The sequence below is a fragment of the Stenella coeruleoalba genome, assembly GCF_951394435.1.
Source record: "Stenella coeruleoalba genome assembly, chromosome: 14".
In the NCBI taxonomy this organism is placed as follows: Eukaryota; Metazoa; Chordata; class Mammalia; order Artiodactyla; family Delphinidae; genus Stenella; species Stenella coeruleoalba.
The window spans coordinates 50,532,129-50,552,480 of NC_137160.1; the positions used below are offsets into that span (position 1 = coordinate 50,532,129).

General features: G+C 34.5%; 1 protein-coding gene across 2 annotated transcripts in view; it reads right to left on the minus strand.

Annotated features, from left to right (window-relative positions):
• The window catches only part of RBBP8 (RB binding protein 8, endonuclease), an 81,090-nt gene that overhangs the window by 53,107 nt on the left and 7,631 nt on the right, over positions 1–20,352 (minus strand). For both annotated transcript variants that reach the window (XM_079942372.1, XM_079942373.1), the window contains 2 exons: positions 13,569–13,611; positions 8,825–8,920 (listed from right to left, as the gene is read on the minus strand). In XM_079942372.1, coding sequence (XP_079798498.1) covers positions 8,825–8,920; positions 13,569–13,611 — 139 coding nt within the window. The remainder of the gene's footprint in view (positions 1–8,824; positions 8,921–13,568; positions 13,612–20,352) is intronic.

Here is a 20,352-nt window from a genome sequence, read left to right on the forward strand (position 1 = left end):
AGCTGCAGAACACACATTCTTCTCAAGCACACTTGGAACATTCTCTAGGACAAACTATTTTCTAGGTCACAAAACAAGTCTCAGTAAGTTTAAAAGCACTGAAATCAGACAAAGTATGTTCTCTCACCACAATGGAATTAAATTAAAAATCAAAAAAGAAGGAAAATTCACAAATATGTGAATCTTAAAAACAATGCACTTCCAAATAAGCAATGAGTTAAAGAAGAAATCACAAGGGAAATTATAATAATAGGGCTGTAGCTGAGTGAGTGCCCCAGTCTAAAATCCTACCCAGGTCAAAGGATAGCTCCTCATTTTCTTATTGAAAAGTAAAGCTCCCATAACATATACAGAGTCCTCAGTTGACTTTCCTATTCATAGGAAAACTCCTGGGGGAAGGAGAATTGGGAATGGCTGGGGTAAAACAGATAGACAATTAAAAGCAGTCTACATATACCATATGTAGTCTAATGCAGAAAATTCATTGCAGTCATACACTACTAAATACAGACAACCAAAGATCAACAGTGTATGAAACAAACCAGTAACATAAAAGAGCTAGTATCCCTGGAAAAATGAGAAGTGATGTTGACATAAAACAAGAAAAGGGTACACGTACACACACGTACATATAAATGATCAACAAACAATAAAAAGTTCTTGGATACTAAACATGTGATTACCAAAATAGCTTCAATAATAGGGTTGGAGAGTAAAATAGAAGAAATCTCCCAGAACATGGAAAAAAACAAGTAACAAAAACAAGACAAAAGATTGTAAAGGATCAGTTTATGACTAAGCAGTGCTCCAGAAAGAAAGAACCTATAAAAATGGAGAGAGGAAATAATAGACAAAAATAGTATCTTAAGAGATACTAGTCTTCAAGTTAACAGGATGACTGGACAGCACAATGAAGGAAACACACACACACACACACACACACACACACACACACACACGATTATGAAATTCAGAACTAGGATAAAAAGATCTTACATTCCAGAAAGGGAAAACAATCTATTACCTATAAAGGAATGAACATTAGAATGACAGCTTTGGATGCTCACAGACAATGAGAAAATGTCTTCAAAGTTTTGAGGGAAAACTATTTTCAAGCTAGAATTTTATATCCAGTCAATATACCATCTAAATGCAATAGTAAAATAAAAACATTTTCTCAGATATGCAAGACTCTTTGAAAATTTACTTCCTGTGCATTTTTAAGCAGTTACTTGTGGGTGAGCTATAAGGGAAAAAAAAAAAAAAAAGGAAAAACAGGCCCACATTTTTCCAACCATGTATACTAGTATATCTTCAAGGTCTGTGCCTGGCACAAGACAGGAGCTCCATAAATATTTGTTGACTAACATGAGTTGAAAGAAGTAATGGAATTAATGTAGGGATCCAGTGAGAGAAATTCCAGAATTGCTGTTGTAGGACAGCCTAGAAAGTAAATGGTCCAAATTAGTAAAGAAAGTTTTTCAGCCCAAAAAGTATGTCTTCAAGAAAAAGAACAAAAAAGATTATAATCAAATAGAATAACAGGCATTAAATAATATTAATGACACGATGAGGAAAACATTTCTAATCTCAGTAAGAAAAAAGGTAGTTAGAAATTCTAAAAAAAACAAAGCAAACTTATACAAGTACGTCGTTATCATAATACAGTTATAGGGTGACTTGAGCAACTGATTTGGGACAGAATAGAAAAGAATCTATTTGACCTGGACATTAGAAACACTCTCCTTGAGTGGCACAGGGGTCATGACAATGGATCTATAGAGAAGGAAATGAATCCTGGCTCAGCACTGAATAGTCAATAAATAAACATTGTTCATTATTTTCCAACTTCTACAATCAACTTGTAAACAAAATACAAGGGACTGAAATCTGGTAACAGAAAAGAAAATAGCAACTATCAACTTTGTCAATATTTATTGGTTCAGCTAACACAAGGCAGAAGGTAGCAAGAGAGGAAGAGTGATGCAGGTAAGGGTGAAAGCATCAGTATCCTCCTGTGATACAGAGGTGAGTTCAGGGAGACTGTTCAGACCTCTCTCTCTAAAATATCTTTATGTAAATATGTATATCTGCATAAATGTATGTATTAAGGTCCAAAAAGAAAACAGCACTAAAATAACTTCAAAAATAGGTGAGGGAGGGAAAAATTATTCCTCTTCATAGCAAGAAGTAAACAACTATTGTCTCAAGTTGATAAATCAAGTGAAGTGAAAACACATCATTTAGAACTTTGGAGAACTAAAACCTGGGACAGGCATGGGTGGGAAAGAGTGGAACAGGAAACTATTGGTTGATGATAACTATACAACTTTGTAATGTACATGTATTACTTGAATAAAAATTATAAAAGGAAAAACGTAAAATCAGCTAAATAGTACGTTATACTCCTCTTTCTTCATAGCATTTTTTTTTTTTTTTTGCGGTACATGGGCCTCTCACTGTTGTGGCCTCTCCCATTGCGGAGCACAGGCCCCGGACGTGCAGGCTCAGTGGCCATGGCTCACGGGCCCAGCCACTCCACAGCATGTGGGATCCTCCCGGACCGGGGCACGAACCCGTGTCCCCTGCATCGGCAGGCGGACTCTCAACCACTGCGCCACCAGGGAAGCCTCGTCATAGCATTTTAACTTAACAGAAATATATTCTAGTAAACTTTACATAAAATTTTTTTGAGAACTGAGGTACTAAGGACGTACACCTTCTTATCTTTCTGCTGTAACACTTAATGTTTTCAGACTTTCAAGCATTTCCAAAGCTAATAGTAAAGTCTATTTATGCCTTTAAAATTCCAAAGGAAATAAGAATAAAGTTCTCTCTAAACTATTCCAAAACCAAGACATTGTTAAACTGTTATAAAAAGAAACTCAGTTTTAACTATTGGTTTAAAATACTTCACATTTCACTTTTATATTTCTCTTTTAAGATCTATTCAAATTAATAGCTTGAGATTCATGCAATAAACATTCAAATAGTTGACCTGATTGTGGTAAATAATTTATACACAGAACTACTAAGCTAGAGAGGCCAAAAAGAGCACTGACACTGAAAGGTCACTGAAAAACACTGAAGGAGTTAAATGGCATTAATCAATCCTAATTAAGTATTCAAATGTCACCCTACCACTTTGTCATTGAAAACTGCACACCTTATTGTTTCCAAGAAATCAACTGATATATTAAAATGTCATAAGATATCATGTTAGACAACCTCTTGAAACCCTTAGTTTCCAAGTTTAAAAATGCCACTGGTATAAACAGTTATAAAATGAAACAATATTCCCTAACTTGTTTATTACATCTAGTTTTCTCCAGTTAACTGCCACTCTTGATAATACCTGTGAAAAAGAGTCAACTCTTGATTGTTCACTGATCCTAGCTTAAATTTAAATGAATGTGAGAAAACAGGCTAGCTCCTATTCCATCAGCAGGATTCTACTGTTTTCCTCTTGCCTATCTTCAACTGCTGCTGTCAGAGAAAGAAAAAACAGCCTCAATTTCACAGGAGAATGCAATTTCAGTAGCTATAAACAGGTAAATGGGAAAGAAGAGTAATTCTACTTGTAAGGGCTGAAAGTATCATGCATTCTGAGTTATATTCCAGCCTGTTCACGGAGATGAAGAAAGAAAAGATTTCAGTTTTCAGTTAAAACTTACCAGATAAACAAGTATGCTCAACTGTTTGCTATACCCTAAACAGATTTCCTCAAACTTACTCATTTGCATTCAAAAGGGTTTTACTAAACACCTACAGTGAGTACTGTAAGTGCTAAAATACAACAGTGGCCAAGATAATGTCACTTCTTTAAGAGTTTACAGTGTACTAAAAAAAGAAAGACAATAAAAAGTAATTACAATAAAGTATGATTCACAACATTAAAGTGGAAATACATGGTACTATGAAACCACAGAGCACAACTAAGTCGAGTCTAGGAAGTCTGGGAAGGTCTCCTGAAGAATACATTTAAATTCAAATCCATAAGTAAGAAGAGTTAGCAAGACAAAAGAAGACATTTGGTCAGTATTTCAAAAATAAAGAACCACAAATCCTCTGATTATGAGTACCAATTTTCCCTTTTAACAACAGTTGAAATATGAGTTTCCTAATATTGACAAAAATGCTTTTAAAATATTAAAATCTATCAGACAACTATGGTTTAACTGCTTTGTTCAGATTTTTCTTTTTTAAATGCCTTCTATCCAGTACAGTGACTGTTCCTTAGATTAAGGAAATACTTTAGTTTCTTGAGGGAACCTGTAAATGGTTCCTGTAAATAGTAATGTAATAACAGTACTAGTAAAACACAAACAAGCCACATTAAATTAGAACTTTTTATTATCTAATTTATCTTTACCGAATAATTCCTTTCATCTAAACATCTGATGTTTTCATAATGTGAGCATAAGAAATAAGAAACGCTTCAACTTATGAAGGGTAAACAGCAAGTTGCAGAATTACCATTTAGAAATTTTAACAAAATGTATGTTGTTTTTAAAAGGTCTCAGCAAAACATTAATTTTTATAGATATTTAAAGCTTGCTCTAGGATTATCATTTTTACATATGACAAAATTAAAGTAAAATGTTAAGTAAGGCAGAACTTTACTAAACGTTACCTACTTTGACATTTAAAAGGCAGGATTTAGTTAGTAGCAATTTAAAAGAAAAATAACCAAAACCAAGCAAAACAACCCTCCAAAAAAATAAGACTAGATAATGTTGAAGACTTAATATTTCAGAGTACTTGTTTTGGTAACTTTGTATCAAGCATAAATACTTTGAGATAATCAGTTAAGTTGTATTCATTTAAACGTTTATAAAATTAAGACAACACACAGACAAGGCATCGTCAAACAGTAGAAATTGGGAAGTTTGAGGGGCAAATTTAACCTAATTATCCATTAACTATGTGATCCTGGGAAAGTTTCTTAACTCTTTGTCAGCATAGTTTCCTCATTTGTAAAACAGATTTACCATCTACCGCACAGTGTTAAGGTAAAGATTAAGTGCTGGAAGGATGGGTATAACGTGAGCCCTCACAACTAGCAGATCCGACATTAAAAAAATGATTAGATCTACATTGTTCTTGGTTTCATTAAATGAAGCTTCAAAAAATGAGGGACAAATCTTAAAGTAATCCCAGAAGGAAATTTCAGATTTAAAGAAAGGAAAGAAAAAGCATGTGAATAAAGAAATGAGCTACACTCCTTGTCCCACCCCCAGATTAATACCATGTAATGAATTATAGGCCCACCTACCTAAAAATGTAAAGGTGAACAGAATGAAAGGCAAGAGAACATTTAGGGTAAGAAACAGCACAGAAGTGTGACATCCACCTGAAATTAGTGAAAATAGATGGTAAAAAGAAAATCTAGATTTTAAAAACTGCAGAATAAAAATGATAATTTTAACAATTAAATATATTAACCGAATAAAGGATGGTAATTTAGAAAATACTTCAATGGGAAGGGTAGGGGCACACATCCACTAACATTTCTTCTCAGAATGAGCCTGGAGAAGAAAAATTCACTTAAGAAGAGAAGCACAAGATGCAAAGAATAAAAGAACAGCCAAAACTTTAAATCATAAAGTGAAGAAATGTTCTGAAGATATTAGAAAGGAGTGTCTTCAAGAGCTAAGATGAAGAACACTGTATCTTGGGGATGAAATGGAGAGCGCACTGTATTAAGCCACTTCGTGTGAAACATAATGAAAACCTTACCTTGTGATTTTTTTTCAGTGTACTGAGTCCTAAACAACTTGCTAATGATCAACTGAACAGAAAGAATGCTGGAAATAAACACAATCAGTCTTTGAGTGTGGCAACCATGAAAACGTATCTCCTATTGTGGAAAGTAAAATCACCGGCTCCAGCTGTTGTGCTCTGAAATCCTTCACCCGCCAAACAGGTGAACATACCAGGCATCCCACAGTGAGAAGCCAGCCAATGAATGAGTAGAGCAGGGATACCATGGCTCCAGAACTCCCCACTGGCCTTGCCAAAGCTTTCTTAAAACTGCAGTGCAGTCTAAGACCTTCCTTTTTCTCTCTTTTTCAAAAGGGTTAGATGCATGGACATCTCACAACTCTCCCAGTCTCCTCCAGCTCCTTCTTCATTTACCTTACAGGTGTGTTTCCTCCCAAAATCTCTTGAATATCTAATGTCATCTTGATGTTTGCTTTCTTAGAGAACTCAAGACTTAAAATTTTCTATCCTTGGGAATCACTGAACAGAAAGAAAGTTCCTAATCTCTTGCCATTACTACCATTATTATATGGAAGGAAGAACCTCATCGCTTGTAGAAAGTAGTGGAGCAGTAGAGATGAGAGAAAAAATATGGTGAAGTAAGAGAAGGAAGTGCTTCAATCAATGGAGAGTTAAAGGCTGAGAAAGATATGCTCTCCACCCTTCCTGCTCAATCTTGTACTACATATCCAGAGAAAATAGAAGGAAATGCTGCACCACACTGAAGGAAGAGTAATTGATGATTTCCTCTTTGATCCTGGACTAGGGAAGAGTGAGACGGACAGATGGCTTTCTAGTTTCCAGATATCTCAGCTTGAGAGAGGGACTAGTCTGGCTCTGTGTACAGACTAGAGCACTAGAGGTTGGAATCATATTCACCAAACAGGAGGGATATTGTAAGTCTTTTTAAGCTTCCATTATGTATTTTTACTTGCATTACCTCATTTAACGTTCAAAACAGCCCTGTGAAGAGGTATTATTAGTGTCACGCCATATGTTCTTGGTTTTTCTCCTACTCTGCTAATTCCTTTCTCAATCTTTTTTGCTGGCTGGTCCTTATTCTTCATTAAACCTTAGTTAGTATGTCCAAGGATTCAGCCCTGAGCCCTCTTCTATTCTTTTCCTATACTTTTAAAGATGTCCTTAGGAGATCTTATCAAGTCCCAAGATTTTAAATGCTGTTTCTATACAGCTGATGATTTTCAAATTTGTTTCTCTAGCTCTAACCTCTCCCGTTAGTTCCAGACTCACATATGCAACTACCTACTCGACATCTACATTTGGATATAACAGATGCTGTCAGTACCTGCTCGTATTCCTTTGGCATTCCCCTGCTTAAACCCTCCAATGGCTTCCCAATGCAATTAAAATCCAAATTTTCTGATGTCCCTACAGAATTTAGTTACTTCCCACCTTTCCAATATTATCTATCATTCATCCTCTTACTCATTTAGAATCACAGTGGATGCCCTACTCCTCAAATATTTCAAAATCTATTTCCACCATAGGCTTTTGCATTTGTCCTCTTCTTATCTTCAGTTCTTCAAGTGATGGCTCTTTTTTGTATCACTCAGGTCTCAGTTCTAATGGCACCTCCTCAGAAAGGTCATCCCTGACAGCCATCAGTAGCCCTTCATTTCCCAATGCTTGTAGTCACTCAATTACATAATTCATTTGTATTTCTTCTTCAGCTCTTGTAATCTGAAATCATCTTATTTGCAGGCCCACTCCCAATCTTTGAAAATTAAGTATCAGCTCCATGACATACTAAGGATAGTATTCCTAGCCCCTAGAACAACACCTGGAACGTAGTAAGTACTCAACTATTAATTGTTGAATTCAATTAAGAAGATAGTGTGAAGTTGGAATTCAGATTCATATCTATGATTCCAAAGCATATGGAGCCTCTTCCCACAATAGGCTGCCTATTCCAGTAAATGTGCATCCACTGAGATAGCAGTCATGGAAGGAAGAGTACTCAACTTTAGTTTGCATCATGCAGAATATTAGATTATTCCACCACTAAGACAAAGTGGCGAATTCAAACCACCAGCCTTCCTGTAACATATACAGAAATGAAAATAATGGAAAAATATTAACTATAAATAAAAAAAGCAAGAAACATAGTTTGCTATAAATAGTTCAAGTTCCTAAATAGCACTTACAGTTCAGACAAGGGAAAACAGCAAAATCTGAAAGCCTTTTCTAATGTAGAGTGTTAACCTCAAAGGAGTGGGAAAGAAAAAAGTCTGTACATGAGGTGAAGTAATAGGCATTATCTTGGGAATACTCAGTAAAAAGAATCCCTAGAATGCTTGAAAGTGGAGAAATATGCAAGGAAGAAAAGAGAGTGGCAGGAGTCAGAAAATAAGACAGGAATAGGGCTTCCCTAGTGGTGTAGTGGTTAAGAATCCGCCTGCCAATGCAGGGGATGCGGGTTCGAGCCCTGGTCCGGGAGGATCCCACATGCCGCAGAGCAGCTAAGCCTGCGCTCTAGAGCCTGTGAGCCACGAATACTGAGTCCGCGTGCTCCAACTACTGAAGCCCGCGTGCCTAGAGCCCATGCTCTGCCACAAGAGAAGCCACTGCAACGAGAAGCCTGTGCACCACAACTAACAGTAGCACCTGCTTGCCACAACTAGACAAAGTCTGCGCGCAGCAAAAAAGACCCAACACAGCCCAAGATAAACAAATAAAATAAATAAACTAAAAAAAAAGAAGACAGGAAGAGAATTGTGAAGCAGTTTCCACCTATTTAGAAGTAAAAATGGAATGAAAGCATCAAATGCATTAGAACACTGCTACTCTTGAGCTTGTCCTACAACAAATACCAGATAAAGAAACGTCATTTAAAGGGTAAATTGATGTGATTGCTGTAATTAATGAAAAAGCAAACCTGTAAGTTTGTTTTAATTTCATAAAATATTTATCCAAAGTTGACATAGAGTTGGAAAAAAGATCACTTTAAGTCTCAGAACTGATTACAAATGAAAACCAATGTATACTCTCTATTAAGAGGGAAATCACCTCTTACACAAGAAGACCCAAGAACCAGACTCACCGATCTTCTAAAACTTTAATGGTTTCATGAAGAACTTTCTGTTGCTCTCTCAGCTGTTGATTTTTGGTGAAGAATTCTTCTAGTCTCTGTGCATCTCTAAAAGTCAAGAAATAAGTCATTTTTTTTAATGGAAAAATACTCTAACAAGACTGTTCTGTCATTAAGAACTCCAAAGCACGATCTCACCACTTACATATTATGAATTCGTTATATCAAAACAAACAATTTAGAAGGTGAGGTTTGAATATCTTGTTAATCAGAGTTCAAATTATACTAGAATTTGCTCTGCAGTATTTGTATGTTCTACAGAAGTATCTTCCTAAGCACCAGGTATTCATTATACAATGCTGGAACACAGATGAAGGAGTAAATTCTGATGCCACCACTGACTCAACATTGTCAAAATTGCTATTAAAATGTACACTTACTGTTTTTTTAATTATTTTATCTACATTCAATAATGTAAATAGGTTAACTCCACTCATATCATTCCTATTCCAATTATGAGGGATTTGTACTTTCTATTTTACTAATTTTTCTGTTGCTTAAACTTTTACCTGGTATTACTTTTAAGCCAGGGTTTACTGTGAAGTAGAAGTACACAAACCCTACATCCTGAAGCCTAGGTTTGAATCTCAGCTGTCACGTACCAGCTGTGTGAGCTGGTGCAAGTAACCTAAACTCTCTGTGCCTCAAAAAATGTGGATACATTAGTAGTATCTACTTCATGAGACATTTGCAAGGACTAAGTACTAATGAATATACAGCATACAGAACAGTACCGGCACACAGTAAGTTCTATTTAAGTATTTACCATTTTGATTTTAGTCAGGAAAAAAGAAAGACACCTAAAATTTTCTTCTAGTAAACTACCTGGTTACCTTCCAAGGTTGTGCCATATTTTACCTCTCCATCATTATACTTCAAACAATCACATATATAAAGTATGCATATATTTTAATTCTATGAAAACCCATTAGAAATTGAATCAGGATTCTCTGTGTCATCTGGAATCTGAAAATATAGGATAACACCGTGGTTCAAATATCTTCTCCCAGCCCTCTCAAGGGTCTGAAATATCAAATCAAATAAAGGAGACAAACCAGTCTGCCAGAAAAAGGAGATGTCCAAATGACTGTGTCAAAATTGCTGAAACGTAGAATGTAATATCACTGGCAACAAAACAGACGAGCAAAACAACTAAGTCAAAATGTCAGATACCAATACGAGGGTACTTCTTATATACTGATTGAATATTTGATATTGAATGAAAAGCCAATACATCTAAGAATGGCCTCCTGCTATACAACAAATATTGTTCTGGTAGCATATGTATATATATATATGAAATTTTGGAAGTAATAGATAGCTGAAGCTAATAATAAAAAAATTTTCTAATACTTCTAGAAAATGTATTTAATTCAGAAGCAGCACTAGGTTTTCACTGATCCTATTTTGGAAGTATTCAACAGTCAACATTTCTATTGATACATGTGTAATTTTGTAAATGAATCTGTGTAAAAGAGGAGCATTAGTCATGTGCAGAGACAACTATCATCAAAACACAAGTCTGAAGCAATTAAGTGATAGACAAATATAGTACAGTTACTGATTTCTTTTCTAATTGCTTCTTCCAGGTGGGAATCCCTAGGACTGAGATACCTCACAAATAAAGCTGTTCTAACAATATGGAGACCAGACATCCTGTTACTGTACCCTGACTGTCTATCATAAAATATACTTGGAAAGGAGAGTTATGGTCATACAGGCAAATCTGAGTTCTTGGTCCCACAATGCAATGACTTATCCTTCTACAAAATAAAGCATCCCTTTAATTCTCTGATTACTCAGGGGATTTAGTTACTTACCCATGCTTCCAAAATGTGTAACCCCAAGCTACCTAAGGTAGGCAGGTACAGAGTAATTACAATATATATTAAAAGGTTGCTAAGAGGATCAAATGACTGAGAACTATACAGTGAAGTAAACCATTATTATCACCTACTGAACAACCAGCTGTGTTTCCACTCTTTAAGATTCAGAAATGTTTTAGGTGATTTTTGATAAAGTAATATTCAACAGTCATTTACGAATTAAAGGTTTTTCATGTGGTATGGAGGTATGGAGAGGTATGGAGAAATACATTTGGGATAAAAAGTCTCAGTTAAAAAAAAGTACATTTGTTATAAGCAAATCTAGATCTTTTTTTTTTTTTTTTTTTTGTGGTATGCAGGCCTCTCACTGTTGTGGCCTCTCCCGTTGCGGAGCACAGGCTCCGGACGCGCAGGCTCAGCGGTCATGGCTCACGGGCCCAGCCGCTCCGCGGCATGTGGGATCTTCCCGGACAGGGGCACGAACCCGTGTCCCCTGCATCGGCAGGCGGACTCTCAACCACTGCGCCACGAGGGAAGCCCAAATCTAGATCTTTTAAAAAAATTTTTAAATTTATTTTTATTGTTTTTGGCTGCATCAGGTCTTAGTTGTGGCACGTGGGCTCTCTAGTTGTGGTGTGTGGGCTTAGTAGCTGTGGTGCGCAAGCTTAGTTGCCCCGTGGCATGTGGGATCTTAGTTCCCTGACCAGGGATCGAACCTGCGTCCCCCACATTGGAAGGCGGATTCTTAACCACTGGATCACCAGGAAGGCCCTAGATCATTTCTAACTATGCCTAATCATTCAATCTGCAGGAAAATGATTCTGATTCTAGCTAAGAGGAAATACTATTCTACAGCTATAAATCTATCATTTAAAATAGTAACATTTTAGAAAGTAAAATTACTAGGTCTACAAGAAGGATCCATTTTTAATAAAACTAAATTCCTTCAAAAACATTTAGTGAATGTAGTTTAAAATATAAAATCAAATAGCAAACACAATGTTTCTAAAAACTGACCAACATTTTGATTCTAAAGGATGTCATTCTAATCAATGGTTGTTAATCTAGGATTTATAAGGTCATTTACCAACACTGAACCAAGGTACAATATAAAGAGCTCACTGTCTAACTACTGATCAACTCCAAAATATTACACTTTGGGTATTATAATGGTAAGAGGGAACAAGAATTCCTATACAGTATTATTATATATAAAAGAGGAGACTTGTAGAATAACTCCAACAAACAGTAATTAGCTATTTAGTGTAGTATGTGTTAAATCAGCATACCAAGTCACTGATAGTACATACTCATCTTCTGATTAACAATGCTTGTAGCCACCATCACTAGCTGGGCTATAAGCAAAGGTGAAGATGAAAACAATAGAATAAGTGTATTTCATAATGTTTAATCTCAAACCACTCAAAAACAATTTCACCACTGAGGAAAAGTCTCCTTATCGACAATATACTTACTTATTCACTTAATCCTGGAATACATATAAAGTAGTGTCATAATTAGTGTAAGCCAATCATGTTAATTCAATTCTCTTTGCCAGTTATTATTTAGGAATGAACATTGTCAATGAGTTAGAGGAAGTCTGCTGGGGGCTGCTTCTGACAAATCTTTATAATTAGTAAAAATAAAAGGACACAAAGATGTTGTGCAAGTGATAACTAGAATGATGACGGCCAGCTTGACATACTGAAGTGAATCAAGACTAACAGGGCAAGTCTGAACACTAAAGATGGCAGAGAAGAAAGATAGAAGTAAGTGATAACCAGTCCTAGAATCTCCCTACTTTGGGCCTTCTATGTGAAAGAATACATCTTCTTTACCATAAAAGTCCCTTCTGGTGTTTTTTTGGTCTCACAGTAAGAAAATATGATAAACTAATAAGATATACATCCTAAATTTAAATGTTTAAAATGACACCTTTAAGGTAGGAACAGGTACATTTTCAACATGCAAAGCATTTAAAAGTGTCAGTAATTAAGAATCCTAAAATTATTCTTCAAAAAAACTGTTTTAAAAATTTATGATTTCTCATTTCTGTATCTAGGTCATCTTCCAAACATGACTTTACAGGTGTAATGGAAAACTTCGCAATTTCTATTTTCAGATTATAATAGCAAAAATAGTGAGGTGTGTATTGATGAGTGGTTGGTAACTCCAGCTTCTGGTTACAGTCTTGGAAGCTTTAGAATATGAAGGAACTGAGACCTATTGGTATATACTGTAAAGCAAATGCAATTATTATTAGTCACAATGATATTAATTTTTGTTATGAGTAATAACATTCTATTATGCCATCTGTTTCAGATTCCTGAATGCGGAAGGTCTAAAGAACCGCGAGTAAAATCTGCTCCTGACTTAGAAAATCAGATCTGATTCTGGGCTTAATAACCAAAACAATTCAGGGGAACTGCTGGTAATTTCAAATTAGTTAAAAGGGGTCTCAGAATATCCATTTAGTTCCCATTTCTTATATGAGTTAGAAATCCCAGACTTATTCTGCTCCCCATCTTGTAGTATCTTAAATTCCAGGTATCAATCATAGTTGAGAAAAAAATGCCATTAACAGATCAAAATGATTTATAGATCAGTTTCCATCTTAATAAATATTTTAAGGAAAAAGATTATACACATATTAAAATTATGTTAAAATATAAATATATACAAATATTAACTAAGATTATACTCAAAATTATTCTTTTTCCTTTAGAATTTTGAATAACTTGCTGTCAACTACACAAGGTCCACACTAAGTAAAGCTAACTTCCTTATAAATAAAACACTGAATTCAAATAGGACATCAATATCAATTACTTTATAAATAGGACATCAGTGTTATATATGCTGATACTTACAAAATTCGTTCCTTTTTCAGTTTGGTTACTTTTACTTGTAAACCTGAAAAAGAAAAAAATCCTCAGTATTTTATTTATACATTTTATCGTTTCAAAAGCAGTTAATCTAAGTTTCTTTATGAATCTAATGCTACACTATTAAGTTACTTGAGCCTGGCCTCTGAACAATGAGCCAGGTCCCATTAGTTTGAAAAGTGTATTTCCCTCACTTGCACCCTTAGGTCACAAAAGAGTATTTGCAACATTATTGCTCTTAGTCTATTGTATGACAGCCAAATAGAATGAAATTTTCTCCACCTAAAGTGGGTTACTTCCCAATAGCATGGGCAAGCATATAATTAGAAGTTCACTATAAATGAAGGTTTATGTTCTGGCATAGCCTATGTATTTTGATAACAGCAATAGTGCTTATGTAGGCTCAAATCTTCTGGGATTAAAACAGATTGTGTCAGGAAGTCCGGGACTAGGAACACAATTGCTTACAAAAAAGTACTTAACATAAGGCAGTACTGTTTTTAGCTCAAGATATGTATTACATGTGTTATATGTATTTTTAATTTTAATTGAGTCCAATACAAAATAGAAGACCACTGCCTATGGGACTTGGGTAATTACTGTTAAGAAAGCAGGCTGATGAGCATTGAGACTGCAAGAAAGGATATGAACAAAATAAGAGTGACATTCCTCAGTCTCAGAAACAATAATTAAAAGGAGAAAAACAGCCATTAAACAAACATGAAAATATATCCAACACCACTAGCAATATAAATCCAAACCCAAAAAATTACTTAGCAAAATTATAAAAATTATAATACCCAGTGTTGATAAAAGTGTTGTAAAACTACACTGCCATGCTTTGCAGGAGGTATTATAAATTAGCACAATTCTTTTGGAAAGCAAGCTAGAGATATATAACAGGACTCTTTTTCATCAATATCCCACATCTTGGATTCTAACCTAAATAATCCAAACTATAGAGAAACTCAGTCACAAAGAATATTAAACAATGTATTGAAATATAAAATGCTTAAAATAGGGACGAGTTTAAGTAAAATATGATGTAACCACTAGACAGAATAATACACAGCTATTAAAATCATTAAGTAAAAAAGAATAAGTCTATTTAGCAACACTAAACTATTTGGTTCTCTATTTTCTCTATGCTATTTTCTGCAATGTGATTATTAAAAGGGGGGAAAAACTTCTGTGTTTACATTTTCAGATTCCTAAACCAATTTTTTTACTATTCTACAATTTTCCCACTTGTGGATATTATATTCACTTTTAAAAACAGTGCCTAGAAAGTTTTAAAATTCTGTATCTACTTAAGAATTTCTTTTATTTGGGGCATAGTTAATCCCCAATAAATGGTTATTAGTTAACTAATTTCTGAAAAATTAAACATTGACTGTTTTTGGTAGTTTATGGATTCTAGTAAGTTATACATTTAGAAAATCTTTCCATATAATTTGTGTAGAAACATTAATAAATTTGTCACTTCTAAGAACAGGATTTTTTATTATCTGTTTGAACAACATTATTTAGGTAAGTAAGAGTTTTAGAAAACAGACCTATACATTTCTCCACAATCTCCCCCTCCCTGGTGCTGACTAGGGATGAAATTAAAAGTCATACACAAGAGGGAAGACATATGGGAACATATGTTTATGTATGACTGATTCACTTTGTTATAAAGCAGAACTAACACACCATTGTAAAGCAATTATACCCCAATAAAGATGTTTAAAAAAAAAAAAAAGTCATACAGATACTAATGGGGAAGTCACCTTTTCTTACTGCCCAAGAGGTAAGGATTTAATGCCAGGAAATCCAGTTATTATGGAAAAATAAAGGCCCTGGAGAATTTTTTAGTTATACTTTTGCGCCATATCTCAAATTTCACCTCTAGGAAATGTCCAACTGATATGATACATTTACCCTCATTTCTATGGCCTATAATTTGAATAAATAAAATGTTATGAATAAACCTGTAATCAAATGTTCACAGCAGCTTTATTCATAACAGCCCAAAACAGAAACAACCCAAATATCCTTCAGTGAGTGAACTGTTAAAAAAAAACAAAACGAAACAAAACTGCAGTACATCCTTGTACCACATGTACTACTCAGCAATAAAAAGGAAAGAAGTATTAAAATATGCAACAACCTGGATGGACTACAAGGGAATTATGCTGAGTTGGAAAAAAAAAAGCCAACCCCAAAAGTACACCCTATGTGATTCCACATACATAACATTCTTAAAATGACAAAATTATAGAGCTGGAGAACAGATTATGGGTGGCCAGGAGCTGGAGGGGTTGGGGTGGGAGGAAGGTGGTTGGGGACTTAGCATTAGGGACCCTTGGTAATCCAGGGATCTACACGTTAGTGAATTAAAACACACACACAAATGAGGGCATGTAAAAGTAGCAGAATCTAAATAAGATTGATAAATTGTATCAATGTCAATTTCTAAGTTGTGCTATTATACTATAGTTATACAAGATGTTACCACTGGGGTGAACTGGGTAAAGGGTATATACTACAGTGTGAATCTACAATAAGCTCAAAATGAAAAGCTAAAAAAAAAAAAATATGGAAAAATATTTACCCTAAGAGTTGGAATACTGTTAAAATGTAAATTATTATAATAAAGGGAAACATTAGTTTTTCACTGTTTAAAATAAAAACTGGTGTGATCTTTTGATTTTTTAAAAAAATCTTTTCCATCTGTCAAGTTCGTAGCTAGAGAAGCTTCCTTCTTTTTCAGGTAATGATGACAAACTCACAAGGCCTTGAAAGTACTTAGTAAAGCATCAAATCATTCTTGAAGAATTAAGAAAAGAACTTGTGACCCTACTAGGCCAAAGACTAGAGTCAGCAGTTTTTCACTCTTTTACCCTTCCCAAAGTGTGTGAAAATTTACTTGCTTTTAGATTTTCTTGTTTTTTAATTTTGGCCAATTCTAAAACTCAGGTCCGCCTTTAGAAGTGAAGAGTGCACCCAAGATGAAATGGATTATTGCCATAAAGCATTTTAAGAAAAGAAACAATGAGACAGAAAATCCTTATAAACTTCAAAAGAAAATTCTTGGGAAATATGGAAAGACTACTCTTTTATCTTGTAAGCATTCAACACCTGTGAGGCATTTGTTCTGTCATGCAGATCAGCCCTGAAACAGGTTTATGTGTGTATGTGTATGTATGTGTGTTTAAATTTTAGCATTTGCCATTCATCAAGTCAATTAGGCATCCACAATTAGAACCCCTATAAAGTGTGCTTTAATCCTGCTCCACACCCATCGGAAGGAATGAGACTATACAACAATGCAGCTCCTGTATGAACAGGTAGTCTGTTCAAAAAAGTATTTAGGATTGTAACACTGGCAACCTGAGACACCTAATGAGGAAACAGCGCTGAAAAAACCAAAAGCGCTGCACTACAATTAACCTTATAACGTGTATGTGAATTTTCAAAGAAATGAAACAATTAAGGGCCCATATGGGTAGTCACGAACATAATACAAGAAACAAATTTAAGTAAGAATTCAGAAATAAGCCAAGAATTCAATTTGTTATAAACAAAATAAAAATCATTGCTATGTTAATTTTTACTCATTCTCGTTTGCTACCCAGAATAAACCATATATGTATGTACTGTCACTGTAAAACAAGTTATTTATGGTTCTGAATTATAAATTGTAAGCCTAATAACACTTCTTGATAAATAGTGGCTTTATATATAGCTCAAAGAATTAAGCTTCTACCAAAAACACAACTACTAGTATTCCTGTAACTGCCTAATCAATTATTTCAACTTCAAAGTAAAGACACTTGTCTTTATGAGATGCAGCCATATTTAAGGTGTGCTTAGTTTACTCTTAAGATTTAATGATCTCAAAATGGGTAAATTAATTTTTTGTGGATATTATCGAATTTATATTAACACAAATGGAAAATAACATGTGAGAGTTAATGATAGTGCTTTTTTTATTGAATTATAAATGATGTATAATATTGTTACAGGTGTACAATATAGTGATTCCCAATTTTTAAAGGTTACACTCCATTTATAGTTGTTATAAAATATTGGCTATATTTCCCGTGTTGTACAATATATCCTTTTGTTTTTGTTTTTGGCCGCACTGTGCGGCATGTGGGATCTCCGTTCCCGGACGAGGGATCGAACCCAAGCCCCATGCAATAGGAGTGCGGAGTCTTAACCACTGCTGCGTTAACGGACTGCTGGGGAAGTCCCTATCCTTGTAGCTTATTTTATACCTAATAGTTTATACCTATTAATCTCCTACCCTATATTGCCCCCCACTTCCCTCTCCCCACTGATAACCACTAGTTTGTTCTCTGTATCTGAGTCTGAGTGAGTCTGCTTCTTTTTTGTTATATTTACTAGTTTGTTGTATTTTTTAGATTCCACATATAAGTGACATCATACAGTATTTGTCTTTCTCTATTTCACTTGGCATAATACCCTCTAAGTCCACCCATGTTACCGCAAATGGCAAAATTTCTTTTTTATGGCTGAGTAGTATTCCTTTTTTTTTTTTTTAATGGCTGAGTACATATATACACCACATCTTTATCCATTCATCTCCTGATGAACACTTGGGTTGCTTCCATATCTTGGCAACTGCAAATAATGCTGCTATGAACATTGAGGTGCATGTATCTTTTCGAATTACTGTTTTTGTTTTTTTTCGGATATATACCCAGGAGTGCAATGGCTGGGTCATATATGGCAGGTCTATTTTCAGTTTTTTAAGCAACCTTCATACTTTTTTCCACAGTGGCTACAACAATTTATATTCCCACCAACAGTGTATGACGGTTCCCTTTTCTTCACATCCTCGCCAACATTTGTTATTTGTGCTCTTTTTGATGATATCCATTCTGACAGGTGTGAGGTGATATCTCATTGTGGTTCTGATTTGCATTTTCCTGACGACTAGCCTTTCTTAATGACTAGGACACTGATGTTATGGACCAAAATTACTTGCAATTCCTTTCATTGCTAATTTGTGTAGTCTTAATATGAATGTTATGTTTTTGGAATTTTTGATGAAACATCTAAGAAAATAAATGGAGCAATCCAAAACTGAATCAAGAAATATTTATCCTGTCATATTAGAGCCTCTATACTTTCCGTTTCTTCAATGGGGCTCCAATTCTGTCCTCAAAAATCTGCCTAGTTTTCTATGAAATTGATTACCTTATTTACCAGATATAGAAAACATTACTAGATGAGATGTTGATGGTAAAACATAGCGTGGACAAAAACCATTTATTAAAATGGTGACATTATGAAAAATATTCTAAATTCCATCTTATTACCTGTGCTTTTTAATAATAAACCTGATACTGAAAGGGATTTTAAAAGGCAAAAAAATATTGTATCCAAACAAGTTCAGATGCATTTAAGTTCTTATGCGTATCTAAGAAAAATTATATAACTCAGGTACTACCTTCATATCTTTTCTTTCCCTTTTTTTTTTTTTAACCTGACACGAAGTTTTAAAAGCAATGACTGAATTTTAATTCCTATGTATACTTCAAAACCTGCAAAGTCTGGACAAGTCCATGTTTGACGTCTTTCAAATAGCCTCTTATACTGGTTTCTCCAAGTGGATCCTCTACTTTAAAAAAAAAATTAAGTACCCTTTAGGCATGTCTTTGATGTTATCACAGAGTCACAGGATCTAATTTTATATGGAACTATCTGGAACACATTGACAAGGGACTGTCAAAAAAAGTCTTCCTTTCAACAAATTTGCCTGGGCCCAACCAAAATGTTTTTAAATAACATACTAATTTTTAAAAACTAGTGCACGATCATTTAAAACTTTTAAGAAACCATAAGTGATTTTGAAATTGGCAAAAGTAGCCTGATCAATATATTATAATATGCCAGAAGTTATCTTCTCTCATCAGCTCAAACATATATCCAATACCTACCATTCATAAAGCACATAGATATTAATCAAAATCATCAACAACTTCTGTATTCCTCCCTTAAAGTTTTTCCATGTATATAAACTAATGCTCCTGCGAGTGTGATGGCTACTAAGAGTATGGCCATGAGGAGTACACACTTTAAAAAGAAATTATCCATTATGTAATATTTGTGAGTCTTATATGTTCTGTAATCTGATGAATAGCATATTGTTCTTATCAAACAATATGTTATTTATTTTCTTGATGCTTCCTCATCATAGAGGTCTCCTGAAGACCCTGAAACACCAATGAACATGAGGAAGAAAGCTGCCAAATACTTTATCCTTGTTAAATTAGGAGCCTAAAAAATAAAACTGTCCCAGTTTTAAATGGGTATGCCTAAAAATTCTAAAATGAAGATTATGTACCACATGAAAAACAAGCAGTTTGGTTAAGTAATGAAATAACCGCAAAAATAAGTCACATATAAAACAGTATGTACACTGAACACAAGAATACAATAAGCTACATGCATTTCTTTTAAAACTAGGAAAGAATAAACAAATGCCATTCCTATAAAATGGTGATTTATTTTTCTTTTCCCAACTTTCTACAGTATCATCTAAAAATAGAAAATTTAAAGTAAATGGGTAGTAAAGCATTTCAGGGTTTTAGAGATATGAAATTTTGATATTTTCATATATTATGGGATTTAAAAAACTTATGTTCAAGAAAATGTTTCACTGATGCAGCTAAACTATGCAATTCATTCAGATACCATTTACTAACTTCTTACTATGTACCAAGCACTTTCACCTATGGAAATGCAGGTAGAA